Source organism: Zosterops lateralis, assembly GCF_965231275.1.
Source record: "Zosterops lateralis genome assembly, chromosome: Z".
Lineage (NCBI taxonomy): Eukaryota > Metazoa > Chordata > Aves > Passeriformes > Zosteropidae > Zosterops > Zosterops lateralis.
Window position 1 is genome coordinate 76,579,071 of NC_139800.1, and position 13,561 is coordinate 76,592,631.

Here is a 13,561-nt window from a genome sequence, read left to right on the forward strand (position 1 = left end):
ACAAGCAGCTTCTTTTTTATAAAGCCACACTATCCCCATGCACGGCTGCAGCCAGAGCTCGCACAGCCCCTCAGCCATCCCCCAGCACCGAGGGCCAGGAGCGCGACCTTCGGAGCCCCGCTGTTCCCGTGAGGCGCAGGGCAGGAGCACAGCGTGGGGCGGGCGGGCGATGGCTGTCGGTGTACGGGACATCCAGGAAGTTCTGGGGTCTGAGACAACACTTTCCTGCCGTATCCCCTCTGTCCTGCCCCGGCACAGCCTCCCTGGCCTCGGCCGCCCGGGCCAGCATGTAGCTGACCTTGCGCTGGTGTGCCAGGGCCTCCTCCTTGTCGTTCACCTGCAGGGCCAACAGAGAGGAGAGCATGGTCAGCTCGACGGTGTGAAACCATCCAACGCGCCCGCTCTGGGCGTTCGGACAGAATACTGACCAGATCGATCAACATCCTCAGGATTTCGTGGGTGTTGTCCAGCTCCTCCACCTTCCTGCAGTCTCCGTCTGAGGAGAGCAGGCTGGACAGCTTCCGCCCCAGGTTGTTCTTGTTCCCCTGTGGCTTGACACGCTCTAAGGAAAACAGAAGGGCGTCAACTGCGGAATTGATCAGGAAGGAAAAGACAACTTTGGGACAGGACAGGCACTTGGTAAACCTAGATCTGAATGATCTCATCAATGCAAGCTGCAGCTTCTCCCACTGCATGGAACACGGCACATTCCCACCATGCAGCACTGATCCTGCTGTCACATAAAGGCTACACAGACCTTACACATGGCCAAACTGAGTATTCCTCTCACTCCATGGAAAACACTTTTGACACTCTATTTAAACAATAATTCACAGAGACTTGTTACCAGTAAGTAGCCTAAAAAACCCAAAGACTCTCTGACACAGGCCACTTACAACTTTGTAAGACTTCCAGAAATAGTAAAATACATTAAAATTACAGCACATATGTGCCAGGTAATGGAGCCTGAAAGCAATGGTGTCAGTATAGGGAAACAGCTAGTCAAGGTTATGTTGTTGTAGTGCTTACACTCCAGGAGTGCCCAAGGAATCTGGGAGACACACCACACTTCTAACACTGGTAGCTCCTGGCTATATGGTCAAAACAAATATATTGTGCCATTCCTTAAGTCTGCAGTGGTTTTGACCATGACATAAGTATTTAAATACTTCTCTTTATCCTTTTTTTTTTTTTGAAAGACTAAGATTATTACAATTATTCCTACTTCACAGATTAGAATTCTTCCTCTTTTACACAGGGCTTTGTAACTTTGCATTAGTGTAAGAACACTAATAAACACTAATATTGATACACACGCATAATAAAAAGCTAGAATGTTTAAGGAAGAATAGAAAAAAAATCTATTTAGTACTCCAGTAAATCAAGGAATGGCCTGGGTTAGAAGAGACCTTAAAGCTCATCTTGTTCCACACTGCCCACTAGACCAGGCTGCTAAACATCCCATTTGAAGCTAAAAAAGCTCCAACAATACTTTTTTTTTTTGCATTTCTCCTCCTTCCCCAACTCTTCCATAGCACTCATTCGAAAAAAAAAAAAAACTCAGAGAAGTTGCTGGCAGCACTTAAAACAGCCAGATGTCAGCTTTTCTCATTTGCTGTCCATATCCCTCGGCCAGCAGCTGAGCCACCAGCAGACATTTAACACAGGGAGAGCAGCTCCTGCTCCCTCCTCTGCCAGCCAGCCCCCAGACACACAGACTGCCCAGCTACCAGTGCCTCGCAGACGTCTCCAGTTTGCAAATTTGGTTTCCTTCTTCGTCTTTATCACTTCTGCCAGCCTCAGGGCCTGGTCCTTCCTCTGCATCAGCTGCTGCTCAAATGCAATTCTGAAGGCATCTGCCATGATATACGCTTCATCCTTACTCTTCTTCAGATTTTCAATCTGGTTTTAATTCAGGGGAAATTTAAAGCGTATTAGCTAATTTGGAAGCAAAAGCAGATTTAAAATTAATATTAAGACACAGACAGCTTGCAAGTAAATACAATCAAGGAAGTGGCAGGAACCAAAGGGTTTTCCTGACATGTAAAGAAACGTATTTTGAAACGTGGATTAAAATCCTTACTCTTTATTGTCTGCATATATTCACACCCCTAGCTACCTACACAATCATCTCTGTGCATTTATTTATCTCTGCACATGTACAAGAGCTCAAGGAAGGAAATAATGTCCCATCACAGCTGGGCCAGGAGAAGAAGGAGCAAGAGACTGGAATCTGTATCAGGGATCATAACGGACAGGCCAGCACCTATTTTCAAAGCAGTTAGTCAATTAGAAGTTCTGCAACAGCACCACAAGGACGGTTACCACATTTGCAGAGTCAAATACAAATGAGAGAAATTCTAGATCCACACAATGTCACTAAATAGAAAAAAACTATGAGCTTGGAATTCACATCATTGATTTAAGTGTGAGGTAAATAGGTATTTTCCAGCAAGATCAGCTTGCTGGCCTAGCTGAAATGCACTGCCAGGAAGGAAGGAAAAGGTTCAGTGCCAGTCCACGTGCAGAGTGTGTACATTCATGGAGGGCATACCCTTAGGGTGTGTTCTCTTTCTTCAGATTAAAAATCATGGGGAGAAGGAAAAAGAATGCAAGGGGGGTTTTTAACTAGTAAAGCTGAGTAGATATAATTACAATTTTTTTCTACCAGCAAAAGTTATGGCATTACAAGCATCGCAAACAAACTTTACATTATTTCTGAGACGGATTGTGATTGTGAGACACCTGAGTTTGTGTTATCTGTGGTTGAGTGTTTCTGGCTTTGTTTGAATTGGTGCAGGTGCCTCCTTGTCCCCACCCAGGCAGGCCTTGTTACCTCTTGCTTGAGATGAAGGAGTTGTTTGCGAGAGAGAGCTGCCACCTTGGCACAGGGACAAGGCTGCCCTCCAGCAGGACTGCAGGTGCAGGCTCCGAGCACTGCCAGCTGAAAACCCAAAACAAACCACAGTCAGGATCTGCTCACACAGGTGCCAGCAAAAAAACCCACCCTGGAACCACACAGGGAGCACTAGTCACTTGGCAGCAGGTGCGGGAGGTAGAGGTAAAGGCTTCTGACTCACAATGAGGGGGGTGTTTTCAGGCAAAACCTGACAGATGGGTGTGCCACACCCTGCAGCCCTCACTGAGATATTACTGTGCTTAGTAAAGCACGAGGAAGCTGGGTTTAAGTGCTGGGAAGAAGAAAAATAAGCATCACAGCTTGTGAAAAAGAGCCTGATGCCTTCGTCTGTCAAATACAGGGATATGTAATAAGCAATGAATTTTCTTTATGTATTTTGAATACAAACATATCTCTGAAACAGCCACTTGGAAAAACACATAGGCAATACTTACTTCAAGACCTGTAAAATCAGTAATGTCACTTTTGTTCAGTGACATGTTCTCCTGAAAAACTTTCTGTTGTTTCACATCTAACATTGCAAGGAATTCCAAGCACTGCTGGTTCAGGACTACAAAATAAAACAAAGGAAGAGATTACAAAGATCTGCTGCTCCGATTTCTCAATTTCTGAGTTCAACTACACCCAAATGAAGCAGTTTCATCGTTCAAGCATCAGTTTGGGAACAAGATGAGAGTGTAGAAGTAGTAACTCATATCACAGTTGCTTCTCCTTCTGTGTTCTCCCAGAAGTAATAATCCACTTAGAGAGAGACCATTTCTTGTATTGCTCTGCCTCAGGACTGAGTGCTCATCTCCTTGTACACTTAAAATTTTGTCAGGTATCCTCTCCTTGAGAACAGCACAACATTGGGGAAGTAATTATTTAAGTCAGCTATTTTAAAGTTTTTTGGAAGGCAAAAACAAAGGAAAAGGACTTGAGTCCTCTGATCCAGTGGCTGCCCTGGCTGCTTTCCAGTTTAATTGCCATGCTTCTGCATATCCACTAGGATCAGCTGCCAGAGACAAGACACTGATCTCCACAGGTAGCTTCCATCCCAGCTAAATCCTGAATTATTCCTGGAAAACAGTGTATTCAGAGGAATAGCTGTTGCTAGCTTACTTGTATTTTCAGCTTTAAGTGTTTTAACTTCTTCTGTCCTCAGTTTCAATGCATCCTTAAGAGCTGCATTTTCACAGTATATCCTGTAAAAGTTAGAAAATGGCTTTATTATACTCTTAAAAAACATTTTAAGTGGGTACTCAATAATTTAAAAAATAACCCGTTAAAACATGGTATTTAATCCTTCTGCAAATTAAAATCAGGATTACTTAAAAGATGGAATTAAAAAAATCAAAAGTGAAAGGAGTTGAGTACTAGACATAAGTTAAAAAAAAAAACACATGAAAGTAGACAGTGCCCACAGCTTTAACAAGAGATGAGCTTGAGTGCCACATTTCCATTAGAAATGCAAAGAAATCTGTAATCATGAAACCCTGAAAAACTTGCTAGAAATTTTCTACTTCCCTGAAGGAACAAAACTGTTCCTTCATATTAGAGGTGTGACAGCTCTGGTCTGTAAACTTCCTGTAGTCTGAATCCTGTTTTCAAGAACAGCTGTGCCTTCAGGTGTTGCAACCTGAGAACACACAATATGCACTGATAATGCATTTTTCCTTGAAGTATTTCCCTCTTGAACAGACCAGTGGCAATCTGACGTCCTAAATGTCAAAGCAATACAATTTATTTGGTGCATCTCTGCAACTGTCAGCAAATGCAGCCTAGTCTGAATTATTTCACTCAGAAGAAACCAAAGGAAAATGCACATTCTTCTTGTCCTGCTGCCTCAGATGTCAGAAAACTATCAGAAAAATATGAAATGTTTTGCAAAGCAGGCTGAGCCTCTGGCTGTCAGTTTTCTGAAGTTATGTCTGTATCTTTCATCACTCAACACCCAGTTTTGTGCCCCCAAACTGCACAGCTACACTTCCAACCTAGTCAGTCTGGAAAGCCACAGGGCTTTTCAAGAGGCATCCCTCCACAAATATATCTACAGAATAATTTGTAAACTTTTAGTTTATTCTTTGATTCAAACTTGAAATATATTTTAAATAAAAACATATGCTGAATTGTAAAAACAACGGCAATAATAATAATAATAATGACAATAATTTATTTGGGTAATTCTGATGGGTAGACTTTAGAAATACAATTTCTACATGTAAATGAGTGAGTCTGCTGGTCCCATTTCTCAAGGTATGTTATCTATTATTAGTTTAGTGCCTCTGGCACATTCCTCTTGCCCAACCACACCTGCTGTCCACCTAGAGTGACTCTTATTTAACAAGGAACCTCTTGATCAGCCTCTCTCTAGCACTGCATTTTACCTGTACTCATGCCCAAACCCACAGTGCAAGACAATAAAGAAATAATTAACCAGGAAATTATACTTCCACATGCATGCATATACCATTATTTTCCCTGCCTCATCTACAGTTAAGGTAAATACAGATAATCAGTCCCCAGCTGGCTAAAGTCATATGATGAAAAAAACTCAGCCTAGCAAAGCCAGTCTACCAACACCTAAAAAAAAAAAAATACAGGACAATATATCTAGAAGTTTTAATTGAAAAATACAAATATGACTAGTGTGAAAAATCAAAATCTTCCAGAATTTGGAAGGGAAGTGGGAAAATACAACACCCACGAAGAACCTGAGGAAGCAAGTTTGGAATACAAAACAGATGACAGAGAGCACTCAATGCAATTAAAAAAAAAAAAAAAAATCAAACAAAAACCGCAGTGATACACAGTGTAAGCCAAATACCTGTCATATTTTTCTGTCCAGGTGTCTTCTATGTTTTTAAATCTGTCCTGATCAAATTCAATTTCCCATTGCAATATATTTATTTCCTGTGGAAACAAAAGAAACTTGCAGAAGCTCTTTACAGGGTTCCCATCAGAAGGATGCCAGGGGTGCTGGGTTTGGCAGAGATCTCAGTGACCAGTGACAACTTGTGACACTGCTCATAATAAATTTGGTACCAGACACCAAAGTTTCTGCATCACTGGCCTATGGACTCCAGTCTGTGTTACAGAACCCATGTTTCCAGAGGCCTCCAACAAAGACAAACCTATGCTGTCACATCTCCCTGTCCCCCTCCTATTATGTGGGACAGAAAAACAATAGGAGGAACAAAACAAAAATCTCAGTTTAACAAAGGAGTTTAACACCACCTTCCTCCTCTTTCGCACCTTCCCTACTAAAACTGGACACTCATTTCACAGAGTCCTTGGGAAGCCTCAGCTGAACCACTGAGGAGTTGTGCAGCTCACTCTGAGCAACTGACACCCAGAACAAACACCAGCTGAAAGTATAGGAAGAACTCTGACTATTTTATTACTTGTACATAATACAAATACTTACTGTAATACAAATACACACTATAGCATGAAAAAAACTAAATCGAAGGAATGATAAATTAATTTTGACTTTTTCCTAAAAAGGAACAGGAATTCATTTTGCAAAGCCCCTGGAATTAATGTCAGGTATGCACTGATTTAAATAAAACAGTCTGATAACCCCTTTTTAAATGCCATGGGCTTCTCTGTGTGAAGGAACCACTCACACTTACCTTCTCTAGAGTCCTCTTTTCTTCCTCAGTTTTCTGAAGCACTGCCTTTGTGTGGCTCGTGGCTTTATCAAATATTGCCTGCAAAATTAAAAACCAACCAAACCAAAACTCAGAATGCAACTCTGTCAAATACTGTGAATAAATTGAGTTAATATTCAGTTTCACACCTAGAGACATTCATATTCATAGTTAAACAGCAGTGTGCAGAGTTACAAACACCAGCAACTTGCTTGTGAGCCTCAGAGGGCTCTGATCTCAAGTCTAACTTGCATAACAAACTTGGGTTTCAATGCCATAACCTCTGGTACTGACAGTGCAGCATCATTTAATTTGAGATCACGTCTTCTGCAGGGCTCATGCAGGAAATCACATCTTAAAAAACTGGGTTACAACAGACCTAAGCTCTGATCCAGGCCTAACTTGGATCAGATTCTACAAATATGTGACAGTAGAAACTACACAACCAGAAATGGGTTATGTAAGCAGGCTAAATCCCAGGAACTGATTTCAGCAGAATTTGTTACAAAAGAGAATAAAAGTACTACAAATGGTGAACAAAAGAATGACCTGACATTTAAGGAATATTGTCCTCTAGGACAACAGATGGAGTAGTCAACTCAGAATACTCATGCTTTCCAGCAGGATTCCAAGCACTGGCAAAATCTTCAATATTAGGGACTGGAAAAAGGCCCTAATTTTATGTTTAGTACAAAAATCCTCAAGGACCCTCAAAGACAAAATTATGAGAATTACTACAACAGTAAAGTTTTCTTAAATAACACACTAGTTTCAGTAAATTGTAGAGGCAAGTCTGTAGACACCTGCAGACTCAATTATTTAAATTGCAGCCCTGGGAAGGCCTAAAGGTTTTTGAAGTTTTCGAGGAGTGGCAGAAGATTCTCTCTGTTTACCTTGTTACCGCCAAGTACCAAGTGATTTCTGAACAGCTCCTACCATGCTCTGCAGGATCCTGAGGGCTTCATCTTTTCCCTCAAGCTGTCTTTGAGAGGCTTCAAGCTCAACTTTCAAAATATCAAGTTCCTGAAGTAAAACAAAGTAGATGCACTGAGTAAAAGCCAAGGTAATCCTGTTAAGATTCGACTGTAAAACCAATGTAAATTCGCCCTCTTCAAAAAACAAACCTCTGCTTTACCTGTAGGATGTCTTTTCATGGGCTCACCTGGGGTTAAAGAGCACAGTGCAGATGGAATGTGGTTTTTTACAGCTGAGGTCAGCTGACTGTGATGCCAACACCTCAACACATTTAATCACAGCAAACCAAAATGTACTCTTAATTACCTTTCAACAGAAATGCGGACTAAAAATCCAAAGATTGCTTATACTACAGATTTTCAAGCCCCAAAGCTTAATAAAACATAAACATCTACCAGAAAAGTACAACAATACCTTCAACACTCTGTGCATTTTTAAAAATACTTTTCTCTGCCCCCTCAAAAAAAAAAAAAAAAAAAAAAAAAAAAAAAAAAAAAAAAACAACAAAAAAAAACCCAACAAACAAACCACAAACTCCCCAGAATATATGAAGTCCACCTCACACTGATTTCCTGACATAAAATTTAATGAAGCTTCCAACTCCCACTTTAATTTCAAGAACCTGGGTCCATCCAAGTCTCTCAGCATGGCAAGATCCTCTTGCTACAGTGAAAGGAAATGCATATTTGGAGAGCAGCACCGTTACCAACCTCCAGAGCTTCCCGAAGTTGTTGCTTTAGTTCTTCATTTGACACTTCAGTATTAGATTCTGTGGGATTAATAGAGGATACTGAATGCTAAAATATTGTAATGAGGAGAAGAGAAGAGAAGAGAAGAGAAGAGAAGAGAAGAGAAGAGAAGAGAAGAGAAGAGAAGAGAAGAGAAGAGAAGAGAAGAGAAGAGAAGAGAAGAGAAGAGAAGAGAAGAGAAGAGAAGAGGACTTCACCCTGAAAACAGGTAACATACAAAGGTGAATTTTCATCTTTCTGTTGTGGGATTTTTTCTTGTGGAGCTAACAGATTTAAGAACCAATACAAACTTCAAACATATTGCTTCACAGTTAAGGAAGTGAAATGGGGGGAAAATGTCTGTTATAAAGAGACATAAAGGAAAGGCAAACATTTTATAACTTCCTTTACAATAAAGCAAACAAAATTGCCATTTTGATTAGAAAAAAAAAACTTTTTAGGTTTTGTGCTTGTAACCTTTCAACATCCACACTCAAAACAACAGCTAGCACTATTTAGAAGTAGGGGCAATTTTCAAGAGACAGAAATAGCTCAGATTACTGTGGAAAGGATAATGGGGAATTGTTTAAGGGACAGAAATAAGCAAGTGACACAGAAGTACCTCGGTCAAAATAATAATTGACAGGAAAGCAGCTGGACTGTAATGACCAGCACTGCCCACACTTGATTGTTTTTGCAGCAGCAGAAAAGGAAGATAAATGCCAATGCAGGTTCTAAAAACAGCTTCCTAACCCCTAAAGTAAGCCAATTCATTAATTTCAACTAAAGAGCAAAAAGTATTTTGAATATTTTGTTCCAAGCTTTAGGTACTACCTCCAGAAAGGCTTCAACCTACTTAAAGCATGAATCCAAGCAGTGCCACTCAGTTTCACAGACACGTCTATACCTACGTAGGTCCACCCACCACAGGATGCTCTTTGCTAAATGTCGCTTTCAAATGCAAAATTAAACCCTTTAAAACTGGACATTTTACACTAAGAACGGTCAGTGCCTTGACCACTGATAAGCAATTCTGCTGCTCATGTTCTGGGAGGAAGGTGGAGGATCCCAGCAGGCACTGAACCCTTCAGGCATCTTGGCAAGTGGTTTGAATTAAACTTGATGACACTTTGCGAAGCGTCTGAATGGTTCACTTTCACTAACAAAAAACTTCCTTATGATGAATAATTAACTTCCAAATGACTCTTACCACAGCTATTCTGTCGTGTGGAACTAGAGGCAGGTTTTTTGAGTGATCCATCGTAAAAGCTGTTTCGTTTTGGACCAGGAAGAGCTGCAGCATCGCTTTCTTCTGCTACCTTTGCTGACAAAGGGGAATTACAAGTCTTTCCAGATCCCTTCCTAGATCTAATTGAATAGGAATTTTGTAAGTTTTCCCCTTCATAAACACCTCCCGGTCTTCTCCCAAGTCCGTTTCCCAAGTCTCCACAAGTCATGTCATCGTCTTCTGCTTCCTCCATCTTCTCCTTCTGGTTTTTTTCGGGTTTTTGGTTGGTTTGGGGTTTTTTCCCTGACTGAGCGCCCCTCACCTACCGGTGAACAGCGCCTCCCGCAAGGCCAGATTTTCTCTGGAAAAACAGGAAAGCTCCGTGTTTTTACAGCAGCAGGGCGAGACCCGAGCGGGAAACGCGAGGGGACCCGGGGCTGCCCAAATCACCGTCCCCGCCCGCAGGGAGACCCTGTCCCGGGGCAATGCCTTGGGGACACCCCCTGGGGACACCCCCTGGGGACACCCCCTGGGGACACCCCCGGCCCCTGGGGAGCCCCCGACCCACCTGCGCGCCCGCACCCGCTGGAGCCGGTCCCGCCCCGGGGCGGGAGAGACGGAGCGGCTCCGGGAGCTGCCCGCAGGCTGCTCGGAAGGAGGAGTTTGTTTATTTTTGGTGGTTTTTTTTTTTTTTTTTTTTTTTTAATTTTTTTTTTATGAGCGGTCTATATTGCAGCCCTGTCCCCAGCACAGTTCGGACCGGCGTGGGGAACGCGAGCTGAGGTGACCAGGCGTGGTCACCCCAAATGTTCTCCCGGACCGGGACTGTCCTGACACCCCACACAGCACCTTCCACTTGTTTCCCACCCTAGGGTAACTCTGTCCAAATTGCCACGATGCCTGAGCCTAATTCTCCAAGGAAACACACTATTTTTTCATTTTGGTTTATAATCTCATCAAATTTCTGTTGCAGTATTGCCACAAGCGTCACCAAAAAAAACCCACAACCCAATAGCAAATTTGTAAAGCAAAAAAATAAAGCCATAAATACGTAACAACAAGACTCTTCACAACAGAAATTTTCAAGAAAGTTGTTTTACTATCCAAACTCATGTATATAAAGGGTTTATAAGCAAGCACTTCTAACAGAATCTTTCACAAGGCTTTCCTTCCTAGCAGCTTTTCTCTGAAGAAAGGTTTTCTCTTCCTTGTGCAGCCCTGCCCCCCTGGGGCACAGGTTTTAACAGCAATCAGAACAGATCCCTGACAGTTTTTTATCTGTGACCACGTTTAGGATCACTGCAGGTCTCCCCTGACAAGTGATGCATTTCCTGGGTAATCTTGTACACATTCCCTGACTGGCACAGGGGATGGGGAAGACAGAGAAAAAAGGAAAAATAAAGTTTATTATTAAACACTCCAGACCCGTGCTCACACAGCTGATGCTTCCTTACACATGAAGGAATCTCCACAGCTCCGTGCAATCAATTTAAAATAACTCTCACATCACTTCTTTTCCCACTAAAGCAAAGAACCCACCTTAACCTGTACCAAACCCTCTCACTCTGCATTATCCTCACATCCCCAAGGCCACAGTGGAGCACAGCAGGTTTTAGTCCCACAACTCAGCATCAAACCATCTTCTTTCCAGGACACTGTTCCACCCTCTGGAAATCAAAAGTGCCTCCACTGCCACCTGCTATCAGGATTTTACAGTTTTCTTGCAGGGAATTTATGGTTTGATTTTAATTGTAAGGTCCAGAGAATTCTCAGTTACCAAATACAACTCCTGCTACTCAAGGCAACTGCCTTGTTTTTATCCTTCCAGGTACTTGTATCAGTTCTCCTGTTGCCTCTCAAGATGCTGTTACAAATCCTCACAACCTGGCTACTCTGAACCTTCTTCTTCTCCCCAGCCAGTTACAACAAAATTAATGTTCATTTATAATACAAGAATTACAAATATCATTTATTAAACCCTCCCTCCTTCCCAAGAAGAGATCCAGCAGTCACTGTTTCACCAAAAGTCAGTTGTTGTCCTTCATCCATTGCTCAATCCATTGCATAATCTGATCCAAATTTCTTTCTAGGTCCTCTGGAGTGTTGCTGGGTAACTGGTGTACAATTTCCTTTTTATATGACAACACAGCTTCCTCATACAGAGTCTGAAAAATCTCACACTGAATGTTGTCCTGCAGCTTCTTCCCCGTGTAGCCCCTGGAGAACGAGAGCACCAAGACAGTCTGAGGCATAGAGAGAAATGGAGGGGGTTTTTTTGAGAATGAGTGATTTATGCTTTAATTGAAGTCCCACAAGAGCAGTTTAGCTGTTCCCCACCCCAGTGACAGACCTGCTCTCCAGCCTGTCGTACAGGCAGGAGTTCTCTGTGCGCAGCACAAACACGATGTGGAACCAGCGCTCGGGGAAGAAATCGCAGCCATGGTAATCCACAATCACGCCTCCCTCGCTCATCCTGTCCTCCAGCTCATCAATCACCTGCACCAGCAACAGAGAGGGCAGCTCACCTGGCACTGCACAGCCACAACACTGCAGGGGTAGGTACAGGGGCTGGGCTTACCCTGTCTTCATCCAAAATGGGGCAGTCATACTCCTCATCAAAGCCTTCGTACAGCTCCCCTGCAGAGAGAGAGTCCGTGGATGTTTGTTGGGCAGCACAGCAGTTGCCACAATTAATTCACCACAATTAATTTACTTTGTTTGGTCTGTCTCAGGAGATTGCAGGCAAAAGGTAGGGTTCAGGGCAGGGAACACTGAGTTTACAAAATCCATGTATGGGTAAGTTTGTTGTTTATAACTGAGCACCAAGTTATGCTGCTACAGACGTGCCTGCTGAAGTAAATTCATTTAATACACAGAATCACAGAATGGGTTGGGCTGGTGGCACTTCCCTCCTCACCTTCCCAGCCAGGAATTCCCTCCCAATACCCCATCTAACCCTGCCCTCTGGCAGTGGGAAGCATCCTGCATTCTGTCCCTCCATCCCTTGTCCCTTATTCCTCTCCAGCTCTCCCAGAGCCCCTCTGGGCCCTGGAGGGGGCTCTGAGGTCTCCCAGAGATGTCTCCTCTCCAGCTGCACACCCCAGCTGTCCCAGCCACCAGACAGGTGTGCAGGGACACCACCAGCAGAATCACACTGAGCAGCTGTTCCCGTGCTCAGGGACTGCTGTGGCACCGCACCTTCCTTGGCCAAGTCCCCCACGTTGACGTAGCTCAGCCCGGCTCGGGATGCCAGCTCCTTTCCCAGCGTGGTTTTCCCAACTCCCGGCGTGCCTGGAGACCAAACCCACAGCAAAACGTAAGGGAAGAGCTTGCAGGTCCCCTCAACATCCCCCAAAAGGTGAACTGGAACCTTTTGACAGCCCACATTGGAGAGTTCATGGGATGATTAAAAAAAAAAAAAAAAAAAAAAAAAAAAAAAAAAAAAAAAAAAAAAAAAAAAAAAAAGCTGCACGACAAAGAGAAACAGGCGAGGGGAGTGAAACAGGAAAACAGGGAGAGAACTCTGCGTGTAGGATGTAACTCACACCATGAGGGTTCGAGGAGAAATCTCCACTCATTTGAAAACCCTCAGGTAATACGAAGGAGCTCCATGTTCCCATGAAGGAGCAGGGCTGCACAACCACCCCGGGCTGGGACCCCACACTCCAGGTCAGCCAGGCTGCTGCCTCGCAACCTAAACCACTCCAGACTGTGCTGGGGCCGGGGCCCCATACTCCAAATCCCCCCGGGCTGGGACGCCACGCCACGAACCACCCCGAATCGAGCTGGGCCGGGGCTGGGACCCCAGACCCGCAACGAGCCCAGGCCTGGACCCCACACCCCCCAGCACCCCGGGCTGCGATGGGGCCGTGTCCTGTCCCGCCCCGCCCGCCGCCGCCGCCCCCGCGGCGCCCACCGGTGATCAGCACGTTCGGACGCCTCATGGCCGCCGCCGGTCGCCTTGGAGACACGTGAGCGGGGGCCTCCGGCGCCGCCGCGCGCAACGATGGCGTCACGGCGGTGCCCGGCGCGGCGCGGACAGCTAAGAGCCGGCGGAGAGGAAGGACCCCTGGGCGCA

General features: G+C 44.1%; 2 protein-coding genes across 2 annotated transcripts; both read right to left on the reverse strand.

The window, feature by feature from the left end:
• Positions 1 to 30: 30 nt before the first annotated feature.
• CCDC125 (coiled-coil domain containing 125) lies at positions 31 to 10,351 on the reverse strand. Its single transcript, XM_083884300.1, has 12 exons — positions 10,052 to 10,351; positions 9,466 to 9,844; positions 8,238 to 8,296; positions 7,489 to 7,575; positions 6,535 to 6,612; positions 5,727 to 5,812; positions 4,022 to 4,104; positions 3,355 to 3,470; positions 2,837 to 2,944; positions 1,731 to 1,902; positions 429 to 562; positions 31 to 337 (listed from the first exon to the last, which is right to left on the reverse strand). The coding sequence occupies exons 2-12, from the start codon at positions 9,734 to 9,736 to the stop codon at positions 71 to 73; spliced, it is 1,461 nt and encodes a 486-aa protein (XP_083740426.1). The 5' UTR covers positions 9,737 to 9,844; positions 10,052 to 10,351; the 3' UTR covers positions 31 to 70.
• Positions 10,352 to 11,424: 1,073 nt separating this feature from the next.
• On the reverse strand, positions 11,425 to 13,466 carry AK6 (adenylate kinase 6). Its single transcript, XM_083884330.1, has 5 exons — positions 13,400 to 13,466; positions 12,682 to 12,774; positions 12,062 to 12,120; positions 11,834 to 11,979; positions 11,425 to 11,700 (listed from the first exon to the last, which is right to left on the reverse strand). The coding sequence occupies exons 1-5, from the start codon at positions 13,425 to 13,427 to the stop codon at positions 11,511 to 11,513; spliced, it is 516 nt and encodes a 171-aa protein (XP_083740456.1). The 5' UTR covers positions 13,428 to 13,466; the 3' UTR covers positions 11,425 to 11,510.
• Between the last annotated feature and the right edge of the window lie 95 nt (positions 13,467 to 13,561).

What these genes read in the sequence shown, in the direction of transcription:
- CCDC125 (XM_083884300.1), bottom strand. Translation starts at nt 9,736, where the DNA reads ATGGAGGAAGCAGAAGACGATGACATGACTTGTGGAGACTTGGGAAAC. An exon ending in ACTTAAAGCTGAAAATACAA is followed by an intron (nt 3,471 to 4,021) that starts GTAAGCTAGCAA and finishes TTTATTTTGTAG; the next exon opens with TCCTGAACCAGCAGTGCTTG. An exon ending in TCCTTCATCTCAAGCAAGAG is followed by an intron (nt 1,903 to 2,836) that starts GTAACAAGGCCT and finishes AATTAAAACCAG; the next exon opens with ATTGAAAATCTGAAGAAGAG.
- AK6 (XM_083884330.1), bottom strand. Translation starts at nt 13,427, where the DNA reads ATGAGGCGTCCGAACGTGCTGATCACCG. An exon ending in TCCGAACGTGCTGATCACCG is followed by an intron (nt 12,775 to 13,399) that starts GTGGGCGCCGCG and finishes TTTGGTCTCCAG; the next exon opens with GCACGCCGGGAGTTGGGAAA. An exon ending in CCATTTTGGATGAAGACAGG is followed by an intron (nt 11,980 to 12,061) that starts GTAAGCCCAGCC and finishes TTGCTGGTGCAG; the next exon opens with GTGATTGATGAGCTGGAGGA.